This window comes from Poeciliopsis prolifica, unplaced genomic scaffold (assembly GCF_027474105.1).
Source record: "Poeciliopsis prolifica strain line A6 unplaced genomic scaffold, Auburn_PproV2 SCAFFOLD026, whole genome shotgun sequence".
In the NCBI taxonomy this organism is placed as follows: domain Eukaryota; kingdom Metazoa; phylum Chordata; class Actinopteri; order Cyprinodontiformes; family Poeciliidae; genus Poeciliopsis; species Poeciliopsis prolifica.
This window is the reverse complement of record NW_026562401.1, coordinates 3,060,164-3,079,156: the sequence shown is the minus strand read 5'-3', so window position 1 is coordinate 3,079,156 and position 18,993 is coordinate 3,060,164. Positions and strand designations below refer to the sequence as shown.

Below are 18,993 nucleotides of genomic sequence, written 5' to 3'. Positions count from 1 at the left end.
CATTGTTTTCTCTAGCTCTTGCTACCATATTGACAATGTTTGTACACTTAAGTTGCTGTTATTTTAGTGGATTACAGATTGGGTGTTTTAAATGTATAAATAAAAATTGTTCAAGGAACAAAAAAATTTATGAATGGGTTGATGGGAGTAATGGCCAATAAAAATAAACATTGCACTGGATTTATATTTTTATGTAAGGCCTAAATGTGCTTGTTCATTTTCAGGTGGACTGCCTTGATGCAATGTAGAAACGTTTATGCATAATGAAGTGTAATTTAAATGCATCAGACATGCCGGGACCACTGATGCAGAGTCGATATTCTGAAGTAAATGTATCTGGGTTATTAATATTTCAATAATTTGGTAAAATGAGCCAAAAATGAGTGATAATAAAATTATGCATACAAGCATTGTGTGTGTTTACCTTGGGGACAAAAAAATTGAATCATTCTCTTCTTTATTTCTCAAAAGACTTTTCACAACAAATTACAATGTTTGCATACATAATTAGCTTTCCCTCCTCCAATAAATGTGTTCAGAATCGAAACATTAGCTGTGAAATTTACAAAAGCGTAAAGAATGCTGTTAAAATCAAGTCTGTCTGGGACATTAATCAGCAGCAATTAGAAACATTCAGCCTTTTGTTTGGAGTTCAAAGCAGTTGGTGAGATTTTAGATCAATAAACAAGGCAGCAAACATCTTAACATAGCTTCACAGTGCCTTATGCTTAGATTTTTCCACATTTTGACACATTACAATCACCAATTAAAACGTGTTTCACTGGGATGTGATGGACTAGACCAGGGATTTGCAGCCTACAAAGGCTCATAAGGATTTGGGCTAAAAATAACAGAACCAGGGAAAATAATTAAAGAGTTAATCTGAAGTTGACATTTTATCGATCAACTGACGATTAATTGATAAGCAGCCAATTTCTTAAACTGAGACGTATCTTGTATCAAACAGGGCTACATTTTTCATAATTTATTTGTTTTTCTTTATGATTTAAATACAAAATTTTATGAACGATCACAGACGCTCTTCATCCAAATTTCACTTCTTAAGTGTGGTCCTACAAACTACTGACAAAAACACAAACGTGGGAACGGAATATCATTATTAACTTTGCATTTATGCATAACTTTGTCACAGGGAATCCCACTAAAATACATAAAAGTTTGTGGTTTTAACATGATAAAAATGAGGGAAAGTTCAAAGGTTGTAAAACCACATTTGTTATGTATTTCCTTAAATGAAGCAACACACAAACACTGGAAGCCACAGCTTTTGTGGAGCCTTACAATAGCCACAGTTCTAAAAGTGCACAATTAAAATTAATTTAATGAATCCATGACAGATCAAAGGTGAGGAACCCATTTGAGCATCATGAAGAGGTAGAGTCAGCTTGCATAATCACAGATCTGAGAATATTAAAAGAAGGCAAAGGTGTGGAACAATCAATCCAATTTAAGGCATGAATATTTTTAAAAATATTTCAGTGTACAGTGATCACTACAAATAAGTAGAGAAACATTTTACATTAATGCCAGAATGCATTAGCTGCCCTCAGCCTCAAACCATTAGATTTTTTTATATGAGTATCAGTACTGATTGTTCGTTTAATGAGCTGCTGGGCTTCATTAAAGGGGATATTTAGACAAAATAAATCTGTTCTGTTAAGACTATTCCCTTCACATTCAGAACTCTTTGTTTCGTATTTCAGAAAATTCGATTTCAACATGGAGGCTGATTCGGGGTCCGTCGGAAGAAGCCGCATTTAAGCAGCTTTTTAAGGCTAAAAATGTTTTTTGTTGCAACAATTAAATACAAATCAACAAATTTTACATCAAATCTAGAAAATTTAAAGAGATATATGTACACACAATATGAAATTATAACATAAATCAATATCTACAAGAAATTTTCAAATACTACAATTAGAGGAGCAGACTGCTCCTTTGCATTGATTTGCGCTGATCTAGCTGTCGGTTGAAACTCAGTCTGAACTGCATGTGCACAGAAGAATAACAAAAAGAAATGATTAAATCCTCCTGCTTTTGGAGAAGTACTTAAAGCTGAGAGGTGGTGGCCAAGTGGAGCATCTCATGCATGGAGCTGGAGAAGGCGTTAAAGAGTGAGGCTGCATCCGTCTCATGGCAGGACTTCCAAGCTGTGATGGAGATCACAATCCTAAACGATGGGAAAGTTGTTTGTTTTTTTTTATTAGAAGCTGCTACAACAGAAGAGGCAGTTTTACAAAGTGTTGAACTTCAACAGCACACTACAATACTTTTGGACAATTAATTAACAAACGTCTTCATCTTCACCTGTCGTCTCTGATGCGGTAAAAGAACCCGTAACCATGGTGAACCATCGGAGCCACCGCCCCCATTATTGTTGTGTAGCCCACCAGACTGGACGACAGCACAAAGTTTCCGCCGCCGCCACTGCAGACACAAACGCAACAACCGAGAACCCAGTTTGAAATGGATCCTTCGATGAAATGCCAGTTTTAACCCTGCGGCGAGCCGCTGACATGATTCAGGTTAGAACCAGGTCAAACAAATGAAACTCATTTTGACAACTTGGACTGAATTGAATAAGTGATGATGAAAGATATTCTCTACATGGAGTGTTGAGAGTCAAGGGCAAACCTGATTTTGATTTCAATATAATTTTTATGTGTGAATTCTCACAGAACAAGAGTCAGAAAAAAAATAAAGTTGAGCGTAAAATTACAAAACAGACAAAAGGCCAGCATTTAATGCATGAAAAAAAGATATTGTGTCTTATGTGATGCAGCAAGCAAAAAACAGAAATATTTAGCATATACCCATGATCAATATTCTTCTTATCCTTACTAAATTAGATATGTAAAAATTTTTACTTCTTTTTTGGCTCTAATGGTCGTTTTTTTAAAGTGCTAAGACAGGAAAATAGTTAAGAGAGAGGAGGAAGACATGTGACAGAGGTCACCAGGCCAGGAATTGAACCTGCAACCACCACATCAACGACTAAGGCCTCCTTATGTGGGTTGTGTTCAACCCCTGCACCATCACAGCACCGTGATATGGACAATTTTAATGCATCCTAAAACCCTAAAATTAAATTTTACCTATTTATTAGGTAGCAAAGCTTGATTTTTGGACACATTTCTTGATTATAAACGAGAGGAAGATGTGTAAGAGTGATTGGCAGTACCTCCTGGAGTAAAGCGGGTCAGAGAACAGCTCCGGGGTCGGACGTCCTTCTTCTTTAGCAATGAGATAAAGCCCAAGGAGATGTCTGTCAAACCCTGCAGGCAGTAACACAAACAGTGAGAAATATTGACACAAACACACATCAACAGGTCTCACAGACGTTTCAGAGAGTGTGGAACCACAGGGGACAAATTAAAGTATTGCAGGAAGCACCAGGACTGAAATGAAATCACAAAATCTTCCAAGACTAACTCTGATAAATTATAATAGGCAAGGCAAGGCAGGCAACTTTATTTATATAGCACCTTTCAGCCAAAGACAACTCAAAGTGCTTGTACAAGAAAAATAAGGAATACATACTGTTAGAAGAAAAAATAAATAAAATAAAATAAAGAAAATATAGATAAAGTAAGCATTAAAATTGTAATTATAGTAAGTGAGTGGGTTTAAAAATTTAAGAATAGACAACTTCAAATAAGAAGGTTTTTAAGCTTGTTTTAAATAAACTCATGGTAGGCGCAGACTTACAATGAGCAGGAAGTTTATTCCATAGTGTTGGAGCATAAAAACTAAAGGCTGCTTCTCCGTGTTTACTTCTGTCTCTCGGAATAGTCAATAGGTTTGAGTCTGATGATCTTAATGTTCTGAGTGGTACGTAGGGTTGCAGAAGAGCGGAAATGTAGTTTGGATTTCTATTATGAAGTGCTTTATAAACTATTAAGGAAATTTTAAAGTCAAGTCTTTGAGCAACAGGCAGCCAGTGCAGAGATCTGAGAACTGGACTGATGTGCTGATCTCTTTTTGTGTTTGTAAGAATGCTGCTTGCGGCAGCATTCTGGAGGAGCTGGAGCTGTCTTAATGTTTTTTTAGGTAATCCAGTTAAAATGGCATTGCAATAATCAAGTCTGCTAAAAACAAAGGCATGAACTAGTCTCTCAGAATCCTGTACGGACATGAGTCGTCTGATTTTAGCAATATTTTTGAGGTGATACTATGATGTTTTTATAATAGATTTGATGTGGTAGTTGAAATTCAGATCAGGATCCATAATCACCCCTAAATTTTTGGCTTTATCAGAGCATTTTAAACCAATTGAGTGAAGGTAGGTGATAGTTTTCAATCTGTGCTCTTTTGGTCCTAATACTAATATTTCAGGTTTGTCTTGATTTAGTTGGAGAAAGTTATGGCTCATCCAGACATTAATCTGCTCAATACATTTAGTGAGTACTTGAACCTGATTGTAATCTCCTGGTGAAAGACTAATGTACAGTTGTGTATCGTCGGCGTAGTTGTGGTATTCTATATTATTATTTCTTATAATCTGAATTCATGGGAGCGTGTAAATATTAAAAAGAAGTGGCCCCAGGATGGACCCTTGAGGAACTCCATAGGTAATTGTATTTTCCTTGGATTCATCTTTTATCACAATGGAGGAATAATGATAGAGGCTCTGCGATCATATTGACAGATTCAAGCTAATGTACAATATTTATCATTAAAATATTTAAAATCTAAGATATTTTGAGACTAAGACTTTTGAGCGCCACAGTGCCAAAAGCAGTGTTACATTTATTTAGAAATATCAGGCAATGTAAAAAAGAATAGTTCCTAAACTCACCATTTCCATCTTGAGCCTCAGACATCAGTTTGTTGTGTTTATTAAAAGCTGAGAGCATGGCGGTCCTCTGACCGTTCACCTGGGAGAATACAGGTCAGTTTTATTTATGAATAAATAAAAATGCATCAAAGCATACAATAAAAACCAAGAGAAGAAAAAATCATAACTGGAGATGCAGCGATCAAGACTGACGCCAATCATTTGTCATCTTTTAAGACCGATTATTTTTTTCCAGGATTATTTTTATAAATATAAAATATAAATATGTAGTCAGTTCTTTAATACAGTTAAGAGTTTTATTTTTCTTTGGACTGAAAATGATTTGAGCCCAGAAATGTTTGAGCCTCCCAGAGTTAAATCATTCAAACACTGGTTTTACAAAAGCAAAATGTCGAATTACATCACATGCAGGGTCCATCATGGCCTTGCACCAGGTCACAGCCTCCCGTGTGCAGGGCCGCATGGTCTCCGTCCTGCCGTGGTAAAACTTGCGCGTCGTTGCCGTCTCATAGCAGCTTCCTGGTCTGGTGAAAACCCAAGCACACATTCAGAGTCCAGTAGGTTTTAGTTTGAAATACGATGAATCATCGTCAAAGTGTCGCTTGCGTACTTCTTGTGTAATCTTTGGTAAGCTAGCTGCATTGCCATCTGGATAAAAGTGTCTGGATGCAGCTTCTTCTGTCTGATGGCTGATTTTCCAAAAGCTGTGAAGGCGTAGCACACGATCTGAAGGTCGTGGGTCTGAAACAACACAGAGTTAATAATGAGCCTCCTCTTTAATAAAATAAGTGCTTCCCCTCCCCCCATCAGGTTTTCCAAAGGCTCACAGACTCCAGATACTGCTGTTTGGCATGATGAACGTCACTGTAGGCTTTTTCATCCAGCGTAAACAGCAGCTCCTCAGGGAGGGGCATCTGCCTGACCGTGTCTGAGCCCTAACCAGCAAACAAACCAGCAGAAGTTAGAGAACGAGTTCATATGTCCAGGACAGGCAAAGCTTTAGTGTTTACCTTCCACTGTCCCTCTGCAGCTCTGACTTGCTGGTCAAGATACCAACACATTGACACCAGAACCATCGCGTCATAAGGTGCGTGCTGCGAGACAAGTTCACAGGAAAGATTTGACATAAATCTACAAGTCACACCTGGAAAACACAGAATGCTGCCCCTTTAAAGCCGTTCCAGATATCTTTAAAACGTACAACAGTTCACCGTCATGTTATAGAGATCAGAAATCAGATAAAATCCATTCAACTGTTTGTTCAGCCATTCTTTCACCATGCATGCATTTATTCATCCATCAACCCCTCTGTCCCATCATCCATCCATTTATCTGTTCTGCTTTCAGAGGATAAAACGTTTAGAGAAAGGTACAGGCAGCAAAAGTCTAGAAACAAATTTTTTCATACTCTTATTTTCCATTCTTAGCCAGGCCCAGATTAGACAGAAACTAAATTGCAGCATTTAAACTTGTAAAAAAAAAGAATCAAATGTGAAAACCTACATCACAGGTGGATCCAAAACTGCCGTCTGCAAAAGCGATTGAGTTGTAGGATTTATCCCCCCACCGGATGGTCGGGTTGCCTGTAAGGGCCGCAGCCGTCAGCTGCACAGAAGACAGAAAAGTCAGATCTCTTTCTCTGTTGGGAAATAACTGAGATTTGAGCAGCTCAGACATTTGTGTAGTTTTCTGGAGTGGAGTAGGGTTTGGATTCGTCCAGAGAGATGACAAACAGGCTGCTCTGAATGGTCTCCAGAATCGTCTTATTGTGCGGATCGATGCTGATTAGATGCTCTCTTGCCTGAAAATAAACACAGGAAGTACTGATCCTCAGTGATACTTTGGTAATATGAGATTTTAGAGTGATGGCCCATAATATTGTTTATGTGATTGTCTCTTCAACAACCAGGAGGCGAACCTTTGCCCAGCGAGTTCGCTCATCGGATGTGAGAGCGGCCACTCCGTCTCCCTCTGGCTCTCCTTCGCAGCGCTCCTTCACAAAGATCAGCTGCCTACACATAACCAGGAACATATTCACAATCAACTTAGATTCGCCCATTTTCAATCTGTCCATTTCACATTGGGGCTTTGCATTTTGCATTGCTGAAAAGTGCAGAATAAAGAATAATCCGAGGTTAAAACAAGGGAATAAGTTTAGAAAAAGGTTGATTTTTTTTCTATCCTAAACTGAAACAGTTTTCTTCAATGAAATTATTCAAAAAATGAAGTATTTTAAAATCAATGAGATGCAGAAAATCGTGCCAGGGTAACAATTTTCAAATTGTAGTGACATTAAATAACTAAATAAATGGTTCAAAAAACAGAAGAAGTTAGTAAATATTGTTGGGTTTCATGGAGGATCTGTGCCTGTGTTTGCTTCCCACCTGAGGAGCTCTGGAGGACTGAGGATCTGTCCATCAAACAGTGCATCAAAAGTAAAAATCCGACCGCGGCACATCACCACCAGGTGGGAAGGACACGGCCCCTCGCTTACTGAGAAACATAATAAAACGAGCGGTGAAGCCAAGGTTCAAAGGTTACCAGTGTGTCTGAAAGTTGCAGAGCGGCACCTGTCTTGAAGTAGTTACGAATGGTGTCCTTCTTCACTCCAGGAATCTTGCAGGTGCAGTAGAGCATCCTGAACTGATCCATGTCCAACAGGGTTTTCCCAGCTTTCTGGGGAGCGAGTCTCTCCCTGAAGGAAAGGGAGTGAAGACAAATATCTGAGCAGAAAACGTTCTCAACACTAAGCCAAAAAAAAAAACGAGTGTGTGTGTCAGCATGCCTTACGTGCGGAGCAGATCCCAGTACTGCAGCGTGTGCCATGTTATAATACTGGTCCTCTGAAGAGAACTTCCTTCAGCAGGAGGCCAGAAATGCTCCAAGTACGGGCCGGGACCACCAAAGTTTACATTCAGCTGAGAGGGGATTCGGACCTCCAGATAGGCTGTGTCTAACCACCACTCCTCCAACTGAGGAAGAGTACACACATTGTTACCTCGCTTTTTTGTAAAAAAGAACTTCTATTATGAGGCTACAGACCCAGTTCCTCCTTTCTGTGGCTCTCTGCAGCAGTTTCTGGTGCAGCTCTTTTCCAACACCTTCTCTGAATTTCCTCACAATCTCCACTGTAGCTTTAAACTCTGCTTCTGATGCAAACGGATGAACTGAGAGAGAAATGAAAAAAAAAAAAAAACTGTAAAAACACAGTAAGAAAAAAAAACTTTTTTAACTGAGCATCTGAATTTAGGATTAGTATTTGTTTAATAACTAATTACACAAGGTTATTTGTTCATCTGAGTTTGTATTTGGACAGTGGAGGAAACAAGAAGGACCTGATAACTTTGCCTCTTTTTAAACAGACTGTACATGCAGGACAGTAAGTCCACACATTAACTTGCTGATAAGCTATTCTCACCTTTGTCACAGAGGTAGAGGAGACCATTAAATATCACTATACTGTTCTATAAATCAGTAGTTATTTTTGATGCACTTAATTCAATTTTAGCACACACACCCTCTCTGGCTGGCATATCAGTCACTCACTGGATTTTCATGTTGCATAATGTTTTTGTTGGGTGCACTATGACTTTGCATATAATGCCTTTCACCTGCTGTGTCTACTGGGTGTATTTCTACAGTCCTAATAAAATCACTTTGTTTACTTTAGTTCACGTTAGTGCACTTAATAAAGCAGGGATCTGCTCTTTCTTTACAACTCATAAAGGGGAAGTGTGTGTCTTCCAGACACATAGTATAAATTTACAGCACAATCAAGCAACTAATGTTGCCTGCAGTTGTAAACACATTTCAGTCAAATCTATCAGACGTATAAAACTACCGTATATTCATTATTCTCTTTCCTGATTACATGTTAGGTATGTAAAAAGTAATCTGGAGAGCACAGCCATCCTACCTGCATCCAAGTACTTAGAAAGGCTTCCCTCTAGTGGAGGTACAGGGAGGGGAGGCAGACTGTTCTGGTACTGAAAGGTCCGCTCAGGCAGAGTATCTGCCAATCGACTGGACATTTCTTCTCTCTGCAACACCAATCAACATTACACTCTAAGAAAGATAAACTTGTTTGTTCCCCACTGGTGTAAATTTTGGCATGCTAGAAATCCTTATTGCCAAAAGTTGCATCCCCTGCTAACTTGGAGAAATAAAGAGTTAAGAGTGAAATAACTTTCTCTACATGACCAGAGTAGTTCTATGAACTACTGGTATTAGTTTAATATCTTTTCAAAAATATTTGATGAAAATAGAGGGGATGCAATTTTTGGCAAGCTAGAAATCCATATTGCCAAAAATTGTATCCCCTGCTAACTTGGAAATTACATTTTTTCTACATAATGACACTTGTTCCCTGAGTTACCACTATAAGTTTCATATGAACAGGACAATAGACAGGGGATGCAAATATTAGCAGGCTCAGAAATTAAAATGCACCTCCCCTACATTAATACACTAGACTGCTAAGCGTGATATAAAATGTTCTACGTAATTGGGCCTCGGTTTTGTAAAGCTTTAAGCTATTATGGTGTTAAAAGAAAAAGCTTGGACTTTCAAAGCAGCTGCGGAGAACTTGTTCATCAGACACTGAAGAACGTTCGACAAATATGGCTCAATAAACGTGAAAAAAATCAGTGTTTATTTCAATTAATTTGCGAAATAAAACCCACAATTTTAGTGCTTACATGATTAATAAACGTGATAATGTTACGAATATCTTTAAAAGTTTCCTCTTCGGTCGGATTTCAGCCCGTTTTCCCATCAATATGCGAGAGTTTAGAGCGACAGGGGACGCAATTCTCGGCAGGCATGCATTTCTCGCTATAACACCGGCCCTCGAGGACTGGACACCCCTGGATCAAATGATTCTGATCGGAGTGAGTGTCGCCAGGTCAAAAAACGATACTGGAAAGCCTAATCGGTGCACTTTTATCCACTGCACCACTTCTTAAAATTGCAAGTATCGACTTGCCTTTGGTCAGTAAATGCAGGTATAAGCAAACTAGCTAATCAAATAAGTTGAAAATGTAGCCTCGATGTTCAGAAGAAATCCACTGAAAACTTGCTATCTGGTTGTTTTTGGAGCAACGTAGCTAACAGGGAGCCAGGACCAGGAGGTCAGTCCTGCAGTGAAGGCTAATGGTGCATCATTTCGCAGCTGGGGCAGTTGGCGACGAAAAGTCTGAACAGGAAACTTACTGCTAGCTTAGCTTCTCCGGGATGCGTTGACTTTATTTTACAGCATCGATACCCGACATTTGGTTCCTGTCGACGGCTGAAGTGAAAGAAGCTCACTGTGTTGTTGTCTGCAGCTGCTGCTCGCCAGACAGCGTTCACCTTTACCCCACTCACTCTCTGAGCCAACTGACGGTGTGCCGAGCGCAACTGAGCCGATTCTGTAAGCCAGCTCACTGAAAGGAACGATGTGACGAAACTGCTGAGGCCAATCAGCCGCATTTTCAAAGCATCCATACAGAAATTAACTCAAAGTGAATAAAGAAGATACTGTTTGTAAATTAAACGACATATTAGTCACATTGCTTAGGAGTATGTATGACTTAGAAAAATATTGTATCCAAACGTTCACATTAAAAATATGTAATTCTTACAAATAATATTATTCTATATAAATATACAATCATAGTGGTCAGATCAAAAATTGAGGTAATTATGAAACCAGAAGTAATACTGAGTTAAGAGCTGCATGGGACGAGAATAAACCCAGAACTCTCGGTAAGATGAGCCAAATGATTGAATCCCAAAAAATGAGCCGGAAGTCCCACGACCAGTGACAGCTCTGGCTATCACTGGTGCGCATGCGCTTGTTGACAGACTTTACACTTTGGGTTTGACCTTTTTTTATTGATGAAATGAGCAGCAAGTATAACCTAATATATTACAATTAATGGTCTAAAACAAAAGCCAAATTGGAGTCAAAACATGGATAAAAAAAAAATTAGATCATGATAAAATTATGCATTTCCATATACAGTCCCTTTTGGCTCAGTTGTTCTTAAATCTCAGAATAAGTACTAGTTTAACACAAATAAACAAATTCAAGACCAAATTGAGGGGTCTGGTATAGTATAAAGGCAGTTGCTCATGTCAGCGACCTTGTTTTTTCAACCACACTGACAAAGTTTGGCTCTCCACTGAAGTTGTGTCAAACCACCTGCAATCATCATTGCAGGTGATTTTATTCATGCAGAAAATATAAAAACTGTTGGCTTGGCAGTACATTTCAAGAAGCTTTTATGTTCTGTCACCGAAAGGGGAAATAATTTATACTTTCATGTATGTGGAATATTTGTATATACTCAAAATATATGCATTAAAATATTCCAAGTTATTAGATGCTGATGTAAATTTTGTAATTATTTTGCCATTTTAACAGTTTTTTTGTTCAATAGATTTTTTTCTATACTTCCTCTGTATTCTGATTTAACAGTGAGACCTGAGAAACTTTAACTACATCACCTATAACAAGATCAGACGGTGTAGCCGACTCGCTGCTTCTTGTGCTCATCTTGCAAAAAATATCAATTTCATTAACACTCAAATAGTTACTGTAGTGAAAAAAAAACCAAAGAGGCATTTAATTTCCATTTATGTTAGCATTTAATAGCATTTTTTTCTACTTTGTTTTAAACAGCTTTGTTACAAATCAATGCAGTGTATCAAAGTGCATCACAATCGGCAAAAATGTGACCTTTGAAGACCTTTAGTAGTTCATCGAGTGTATTAGTTTGCAGTAAAATAATGTGAAAGAAAAAAAAATTAAGGGATAATTATTGCCTCTGAGAACAGAAGGCAAACATTATCTTTGTCTCAGTAAATTATTTAGTAGTCTTTTTTTTTTGCCTGAGTCAAGCTTTATTAGATTCTTGCAAAGTTTACGCCCCATATTTGCTGAAAAGTTCCTTAGCGTGCTTGATATAGGCAGCCATGGCGTCCGCTTTGGACATTCCTGAAACAGAGGAGAGACAAATTAGTTACACTGAAAACAAAACGTGCAGCAATTTATTTCCGTTTAAGCAATCAGAGTATGCTTGCGTGAGTATTCTTGAACCTTTTCACATTTTATTGTATTACAACTACACAACTCAATGCATTTTTAAATGGGATTTAATGGATAGACCAACACAAATGCATGTTACCTTTCCTGGTTTCCCAAGCTTCCCACTTTGCTTTTCCTTTTAAGTCAGTTAGACCTGGTTTGTCTAAAGAAAGCACAAACAAAGGAAAAGCGTTGAAGAAAATGTTTAGTTAGCTCACATAAACTAAGCCTCATACCTATATTAACGTCTCCAACCGTGGCCTGTTTGTACAGACTGTACAGCATCAGTATCTCGTCATCTGTAGGCTTTGTTTTCATATTCTTCACCTGGTCGGCCACTTTCTTGAACTCTTCCTGCAGATCCACAGAGAGTCAGAGCATGGGAAAAACAGGAAAAGACTGCTAATATTTCATTAATAGTCAAATCAGAGCAATCTGAGTGTACCGAGAAGGAGCACAGGATGCAGAAATGTGCATGCTAATGAGCAACAGCCAACATGAATTTGTAGTCAAGCCACAAGGCAAAGTGAGGGAAACTGATTGTTGCACAAGTAGGAGTTAAACAAAGGGCTTTCTATTCAGGCCTCTGATGCTTTTGTGCTTGCTTGAATAATCTGCTTTACAAAAGATCTGGGACATGGCAGGGTGGATAATTATTGTGCCCCTTTGAAGGAGAAATATAAGCCCAACTCATGTTCCTGAAACCATGAAAAACACAGGACTTGCATGTTTGTAGTAAGGTGTCCTTTTAGCTCAAGCAGTTTTGAGGGCAGTAAACCCAGCTGCAGCACCAGCTGCAGGACCTCGGAACCAGCACATGAGCAGATCAGACATTATTTTCCTTACACTGAGCTAGCGATATAAAGCTATCGGTATCAGAATGGAAATAAGCAGCAGCCACATGCCAGAATAGCAACTAAACGCACCCGACACATAAATTAAATGCAGCTAGAGAAAGAGCGGGTTATTACCTCGACAGACATGTTGGCTGGTGCAAGACGGATCGCAGCTGGAGGTTTTTATTCGTTCAATTCGTGAGCAGCTGCTGTAATTGCAACCCAGCTGACCGATGTGATATTTATGAGCCAGAGAAGAAGCAGCGGCCAGTTGAGGAAGAGGAGAAGGAGGGTGAAGGGGCTGGGGAGCTCAGAGTTGATTGGCTGGACGACACTGCAACACACAACAACAAACACGCACAACGAAACATGACGGCAAAAGCGAGTGGATCAAATGCAATTGAAGTTAATCTGGGTTTAATGCAATTTAATGGAAACTTTAATAACTGTGTAAAAACAGGAAATATAACAACCCTACTTTTACTTTTGAATTTGAGTGTTGGACCTTTAACCAGCCACAAGGCAAACTACATATCTAATCAGATTCGCGTGAACTTCCCACAATAATAAATGTTTAACGTCGTCAATTTAAATGCGCATGTGCCAGGAGAGGGCGCCCTCAGAAAGGGCTATCTCCCTATCTGATGTTCCTGTGAGCAGATAGAGAGAATTTGAAATTAAGCATCTTTTAAAACATTTCCTTAAAATTAAATTGATAAAAAAAAATGGTAACCGAAATACAACATAAACTAAAAAAAAAAAGTTTAATGTTTTTGTGACTGGACAGAACGAAAATTGTATATCTTGATTCTGCACTCGCACTTGTAACTGAAATATAGCACACAAAAAAATTATACATTACTAGTTCACCTTCGTACAACTCAAAACTTTTTTGCAACGAACATTTAACCTAAAGAAAGACTATATTACAAGTTAATACACTCATCTCAATTTACACCCAAAGAAGTGCAGTGCTCCTTATTTTACATGCCAAAATAAAAAAAAACCCAACAACACATGTTCAAGTGTCTTTAAAACACATAAATACTTACAAAGATGAACGTTTTCTAAAGGAAAAAAAGAGTAAAGCGCGCTCGGCGTTTTCACTTTCCCCCAACTGCCCGAATTCTTGTTGCCATGGTAACAGAAGAGCAATGTATCAAAGATAGTTTGTTTCTGAGATTGCTCACTCAGTCGTGTTTCTGCAAACATAATACATGTGCCACACTCTGATTGAATTTCAACTTTTTTTTTAACCATTCTAATGAATTTAGTCATACAATTTGTTTACTATGAACTAATTTATCAACTATGGTGGCCCTGAGGAGCAAACCACTTCAGCAAATTTCTCAAAGAAATTACAGGATGAAATATTCTATCCTGTTCATTTCCTAACTGCCTGATCCCTTTGGTAGTCCTTCACTGAAAATGTTGAATCGCTCTTAGTCTCATCCCTCCCCAATGGCAACCTGCCCTGGGAAGCCTCACTGAAGGCTGAACCTCAAGACAAAATCACCATCTGGGTCACAGGGATACTCAAACCCCTCCACCACGTTAAGGTGGCGATTCTGCGGAGGGGTCACCAGCAGATCGCGATGGATGTTTAATCCAAGGGATCCCCCATCCTGAGCAAGCACAAGGCAACAGTGGAGAGGAAAACTCCCTTTAAAAGGAAGAATCCTCCAGCAGAACCAGACTCAGGATGAGCAGCCATCTGCCGAGGCTGGCTGGCTTCAAGAGGGCAAAAATAAAAAAAACACAGGCAAAAAGTAACACGGTGAGACTAAACTGGAACAGAAATTCTGAAACAAGAAAAACAGTTTCCACACAAGCCACCAGACACTGGCAAGGCCCAGGCTCCGACACCAGGAACTAGCAAGGCCCAGGCTCCGACACCAGGAACTGGCGAGGCCCAGGCTCCGACACCAGCAACCGGCGAGGAACTGGCGAGGCCCAGGCTCCGACACCAGGAACTGGCGAGGAACTGGCAAGGCCCAGGCTCCGACACCAGGAACTGGCGAGGCCCAGGCTCCGACACCAGCAACCGGCGAGGTCCAGGCTTTGAGGCCCAGACACTGACACCGGGAACTGGCGAGGCCCAGACACTGACACCGGGAACTAGCGAGGCCCAGACACTGACACCGGGAACTGGAGAGGCCCAGACACTGACCGGGAACTGGCAAGGCCCAGACACTGACACCGGGAACTGGGGAGGTCCAGGCTCCGACACCAGCCACTAGAGAGGTCTAGGCTTTGAGGCCCAGACACTGACACCGGGAACTGGGGAGGTCCAGGCTTTGAGGCCCAGACACTGGTTGCTGTGAGGACTGTGTTCACTCTTTAAATAAAAATGTTTACAAAATTAATTAATTAAACATAAACAATACATATATTGGAAGATATATGATGGTATCCTCTTCATGGGGCAAGTTCACCATGCACTCTAAAGTTATAGAGGCAGGTGTACTCTGGATGACCCCAGTTGCTGTTCACCTGTATGCTAACATAGGTGAAGGAGTCAGTGTTATCATCCTGTGAGCCAAGAGAAATACAAATTAGCAGGGTTAGATTAATAATCCATAGCTACAATTACACAAGCAATGTAAACAAAGGAGATCTGCTTCAAGTGCATGGAAGCCCAGTTCAACTTGCCTTGCTGTAAATATATTTTGCATAGATTTTTCAAGATACCTTGGAATTATACTAATATCTTCCTAATCAGAAAACCAAATGTTATCTCGTAAACCTTGGGTTTATTTTGATTTGTTTCTTATTGTGAGGCAATTAAGACGACTGTTTTGTGAAAACAGATTGATGTATTTTGTTGTCAAGACATAATAAAGTTGGTGTGAAGAACCTTATGGTTGTATGTTAGGAAAAATGACCAATATTTATAACAGGGTAAATCACTCTGAGCTTCTGTAAGAACTGTTGTATTCGGTTAATAAAACATTAGTTTGACATATTTACAGGAAGTTTGAATGTCTGAATCCTGTCGCCATCTTCTTTATATTGAAAGCTTCCCAAGAAAGTCTCCTTTTCTTTTATATTCTTCTTTCCCTGAGACAAAATCAGATAGAAATCTAGTTCATTATCTTGTTCTTTCTATATATGTGAAAGTTAATTTGTTTATCTAAAACGTATCACATCCTGAGATAAGCAGAAAATTTCTTTGTGCAGACAGAAAGTTTGCATAAGATCAGGTGATATCGTATTGCTAACACAGTTTAAATCTCCTTTATATGTGGACATATGTGTGATACGTGTGGTGTTGCTTGACTTACATAAACAGAAAATTCCCTTGGAGCGCTGGAAACTGTGAAAGATGGGGATATCATCTTCGGAATGTGACCCACAGACACGAGTCACAATGGCCTTGTGGGACAGTTCAACAGACAAACTTCCTGGGAAACCTGCGAATGCCCAGGATTCTCCAGGATTCAGATGAGTCCTTCCCTGAAGACAGAGTACAAAACAAAGTTTAGGTGGGGTACCAAGCCTAAGAGAAAAGAAAATTGTAAAACTTAATATTTATCAAAAAGAAATACGACTCTGCCTTATATTCAATTAATGTTCTGAGTGTTATTCAGACCTGAATGACAATGTTTGGGCCCAAAGGTTGTTGATTTAAAGGTATCCCAAACAATTTGCATGACCTGAAGCTCTGATATGTTTCAGTGGTGTTTGTGTACACAACTCTTGCACCTGCACAAAAAACAGAAATATTGAGTTAAGAAAGCTAAATACTGAAAATTTGCAATCTGGTTTGTGATCTTATTTCTAGTTGTTCACCTTGTGACTCCAGAGCAAAGTTGGGCCAGAGATCTGCTTGCGGTAGAAGGTATTCAAACTTCTTCTTCATCTCCAGCAGATCTTGGTGGTAACTCTCTGGGAGCTTTTCCTGACACTTATCCTGAGACAGAAATTTGGTCACAGCATTAACAAATTCACAGAATTAAATTCAGAATTAAAGTTAGGAAGATAAAAACTACCATATCCAGTAAAGAAAGTGGAACTAGTGACTCTGAATATCTCAAGTGCAGAGCAGAAAGTAGGCAGGTACATCCTGAGGAACATGAGCAGAAGATGATAGTCAATGACATAACATAAAAAATGCAGACTTTCTACAACACTTTCAAATTGATTGTTGTGTATTTACCAAAAAAGAGCAAGATGACAACTATAATCCCAGGACGTTGCATCAGGGTGGCCATCTCCTCTTTCATATCATCTTCCTCCTCACTCTCTCCTATCAGTCTGTTCAATGGGCGTTTCTTTCGCCTCCCACTGGCACAAGATGGAAAAATACAATTGTTTAAATATGTGCATTAATCAGTAGATGACTGTTAAACATAGAAGCTAAAAAGAAAAACAGCTTACATCATAAACCGAACTCTTGTCTCTCGGTATGATATTGTTGGTTCCCCATTAAAGTCATAGTAACCATTTATTGATAAACGAAGGCTTCGTTTTGGTACAGCTGCACAAAAAGAGAAAAGACAAAGCAATGGAAGAGAGGTCGCTGACTGGCACAAAGCATCATCTATCTATCTATCTATCTATCTATCTATCTATCTATCTATCTATCTATCTATCTATCTATCTATCTATCTATCTATCTATCTATCTATCTATCTATCTATCTATCTATCTATCTATCTATCTATCTATCTATCTATCTATCTATCTATCTATCTATCTATCTATCTATCTATCTATCTATCTATCTATATATAATATATATTATATATACACATATATATAGATATCTATATATATGTATATATATAGATATATATTTAGAGAGAGAGAAAACTACATGCTAACCTTCGCCACGTAGTTCACGTTCGCTACGCAGTTCATGTTCTCTACGTAGTTCACGTTCGCCACGTAGTTCACGTTCGCTACGTAGTTCACGTTCGCTACGTAGTTCACGTTCCCTACGTAGTTCACGTTCTCTACGTAGTTCACGTTCGCCACGTAGTTCACGTTCCCTACGTAGTTCTCTAGATGAAAGCGGTGGATAAGCGCGTGCTTGTTATGAGCGCTGGGGGAACCGTATCTGTTGGGGAAACGCGAATCGACGTAACACCCGTTGACGTAGGTCAGATTGGCCCTGTTTGTTGTCTTGAAGCCATGGCAACGAGGTTAAAGTGGAACAGATTGGTTTCCCCCACACTTGCAGAAGTTTGTGATTTTGAAGCTATTTTATGTATTTCAGTCTAATTGCAAAGGGAAAAAAAGTTAAGTATTTTATCTTGCTATTAACAATTTAGGAAATTGTTAATATTGCGTACAGTCTGGGGCACGGGGGGCTTCACCCAGGACACCAAACATGTTAGGATCGCCCCAGGACAGAAGGCCAACTTTGAAACTGTCTTTACAAAGTCAGTCACAAAGTCAGATTTTAGGCCGGATCAATAGCTGATCAGATTATTAATCTTCTGTCACAGTAAATTTAATATTTAAAGTGAGAAAACCATAAACTGGCTTTAAAATGTGTAAAACTTATTATTATTTTGATACTGTTTTCCTGTTTACTGAATGAAATTGTCAAATATGCAAAAATAAATAAATAAATTGGTGCCTCAAAAGTAACTAAAATGATTTGAGCTCAAAAGCAGTTTACTCACAACCTTAAACAGAAAATGGGTTTGTATTTTAATGTTGATTCACCTCCTCAATTGCTGAGGTGCATTTTTGTGTTTGGTTTCTTCGAGTTGGGACACTCAAGTTATACGACTTACATTGGCAGAAAAATATTTTGGAGCACTGCAGATTGTGCAATTGGGGAAAATAAATCTTGTGACTATGACCCAAGAACAAATGAACAACGGAAACTCAAAAGAAACTAAAATAATTTGATGTTTTGCTAAAAAAAACAGATTACTCTCAGCCTATCAGGAATAAACTATCTCTAACATTGCCATCAAAATTAAAAATCTTACACAGAAATGAGCTCTGTTTTCTTTGTGTCACTAAATTAAAAAACAAAAATACTTACTTTGATCGTTTTCCATCGTCGTTTAGTTGAACGTTCACGTCTCTGAAAGTCTGACTTTCTCTTGTAAATGAATCGATACAACTGTGAGAATTCAGAGAAGAACTCCTCTCTTATTGACAAAAGTTCCAAAAGCGCCTGATGACACATCAGCCTATGTGACATTAGAATATTAAGCAGAACCGTTCCGCATATAATTAACTCCTGGGCTTTGTGAGAATATTTTAAAACCAATTTTAGATAATGCTACAGCAAAAATTTATTCAAC

The 18,993-nt window shown here is 38.8% G+C and overlaps 2 protein-coding genes across 4 annotated transcripts; both read right to left on the bottom strand.

Moving 5' to 3' along the window:
* Positions 1-440: 440 nt before the first annotated feature.
* Positions 441-14,300, bottom strand: crot (carnitine O-octanoyltransferase). 3 transcript variants are annotated; one of them, XM_055047609.1, is made up of 19 exons: positions 13,777-14,300; positions 12,860-13,058; positions 12,125-12,242; positions 11,989-12,051; positions 7,862-7,986; positions 7,610-7,791; positions 7,390-7,514; positions 7,204-7,312; positions 6,738-6,831; positions 6,495-6,620; positions 6,323-6,424; positions 5,830-5,913; positions 5,647-5,754; positions 5,430-5,560; positions 5,220-5,343; positions 4,820-4,898; positions 3,203-3,296; positions 2,329-2,448; positions 441-2,191 (listed from the first exon to the last, which is right to left on the bottom strand). In XM_055047609.1, the coding sequence occupies exons 2-19, from the start codon at positions 12,869-12,871 to the stop codon at positions 2,071-2,073; spliced, it is 1,917 nt and encodes a 638-aa protein (XP_054903584.1). In that variant the 5' UTR covers positions 12,872-13,058; positions 13,777-14,300; the 3' UTR covers positions 441-2,070. The 3 variants fall into 3 exon arrangements, with proteins under 3 accessions (XP_054903584.1, XP_054903582.1, XP_054903583.1); XM_055047607.1 differs by lacking the exons at positions 11,989-12,051; positions 12,125-12,242; positions 12,860-13,058; positions 13,777-14,300 and adding exons at positions 8,736-8,859; positions 10,031-10,200; XM_055047608.1 differs by lacking the exons at positions 441-2,191; positions 2,329-2,448; positions 3,203-3,296; ... (10 more) ...; positions 7,610-7,791; positions 7,862-7,986 and adding an exon at positions 10,673-11,798 and having other exon boundaries at positions 13,777-13,881.
* Positions 14,301-15,033: 733 nt separating this feature from the next.
* On the bottom strand, positions 15,034-18,814 carry LOC129371176 (uncharacterized). The gene is made up of 9 exons (XM_055047610.1): positions 18,729-18,814; positions 17,105-17,204; positions 16,884-17,011; positions 16,717-16,790; positions 16,517-16,637; positions 16,317-16,429; positions 16,009-16,180; positions 15,695-15,784; positions 15,034-15,256 (listed from the first exon to the last, which is right to left on the bottom strand). The coding sequence occupies exons 1-8, from the start codon at positions 18,742-18,744 to the stop codon at positions 15,732-15,734; spliced, it is 777 nt and encodes a 258-aa protein (XP_054903585.1). The 5' UTR covers positions 18,745-18,814; the 3' UTR covers positions 15,034-15,256; positions 15,695-15,731.
* Positions 18,815-18,993: the final 179 nt, after the last annotated feature.

Coding starts and splice junctions, on each gene's coding strand:
- crot (XM_055047609.1), bottom strand. Junction 7,987..11,988: donor AGCTTGGGAAACCAGGAAAG/GTAACATGCATT, acceptor TTTCTCTCTCAG/TTCATCCGTTTGCATCAGAA. Junction 3,297..4,819: donor TGAGGCTCAAGATGGAAATG/GTGAGTTTAGGA, acceptor TACTGCCTGCAG/GGTTTGACAGACATCTCCTT.
- LOC129371176 (XM_055047610.1), bottom strand. Junction 16,791..16,883: donor TGTCATCTTGCTCTTTTTTG/GTAAATACACAA, acceptor CATGTTCCTCAG/GATGTACCTGCCTACTTTCT. Junction 16,638..16,716: donor CACTTTCTTTACTGGATATG/GTAGTTTTTATC, acceptor TTTCTGTCTCAG/GATAAGTGTCAGGAAAAGCT.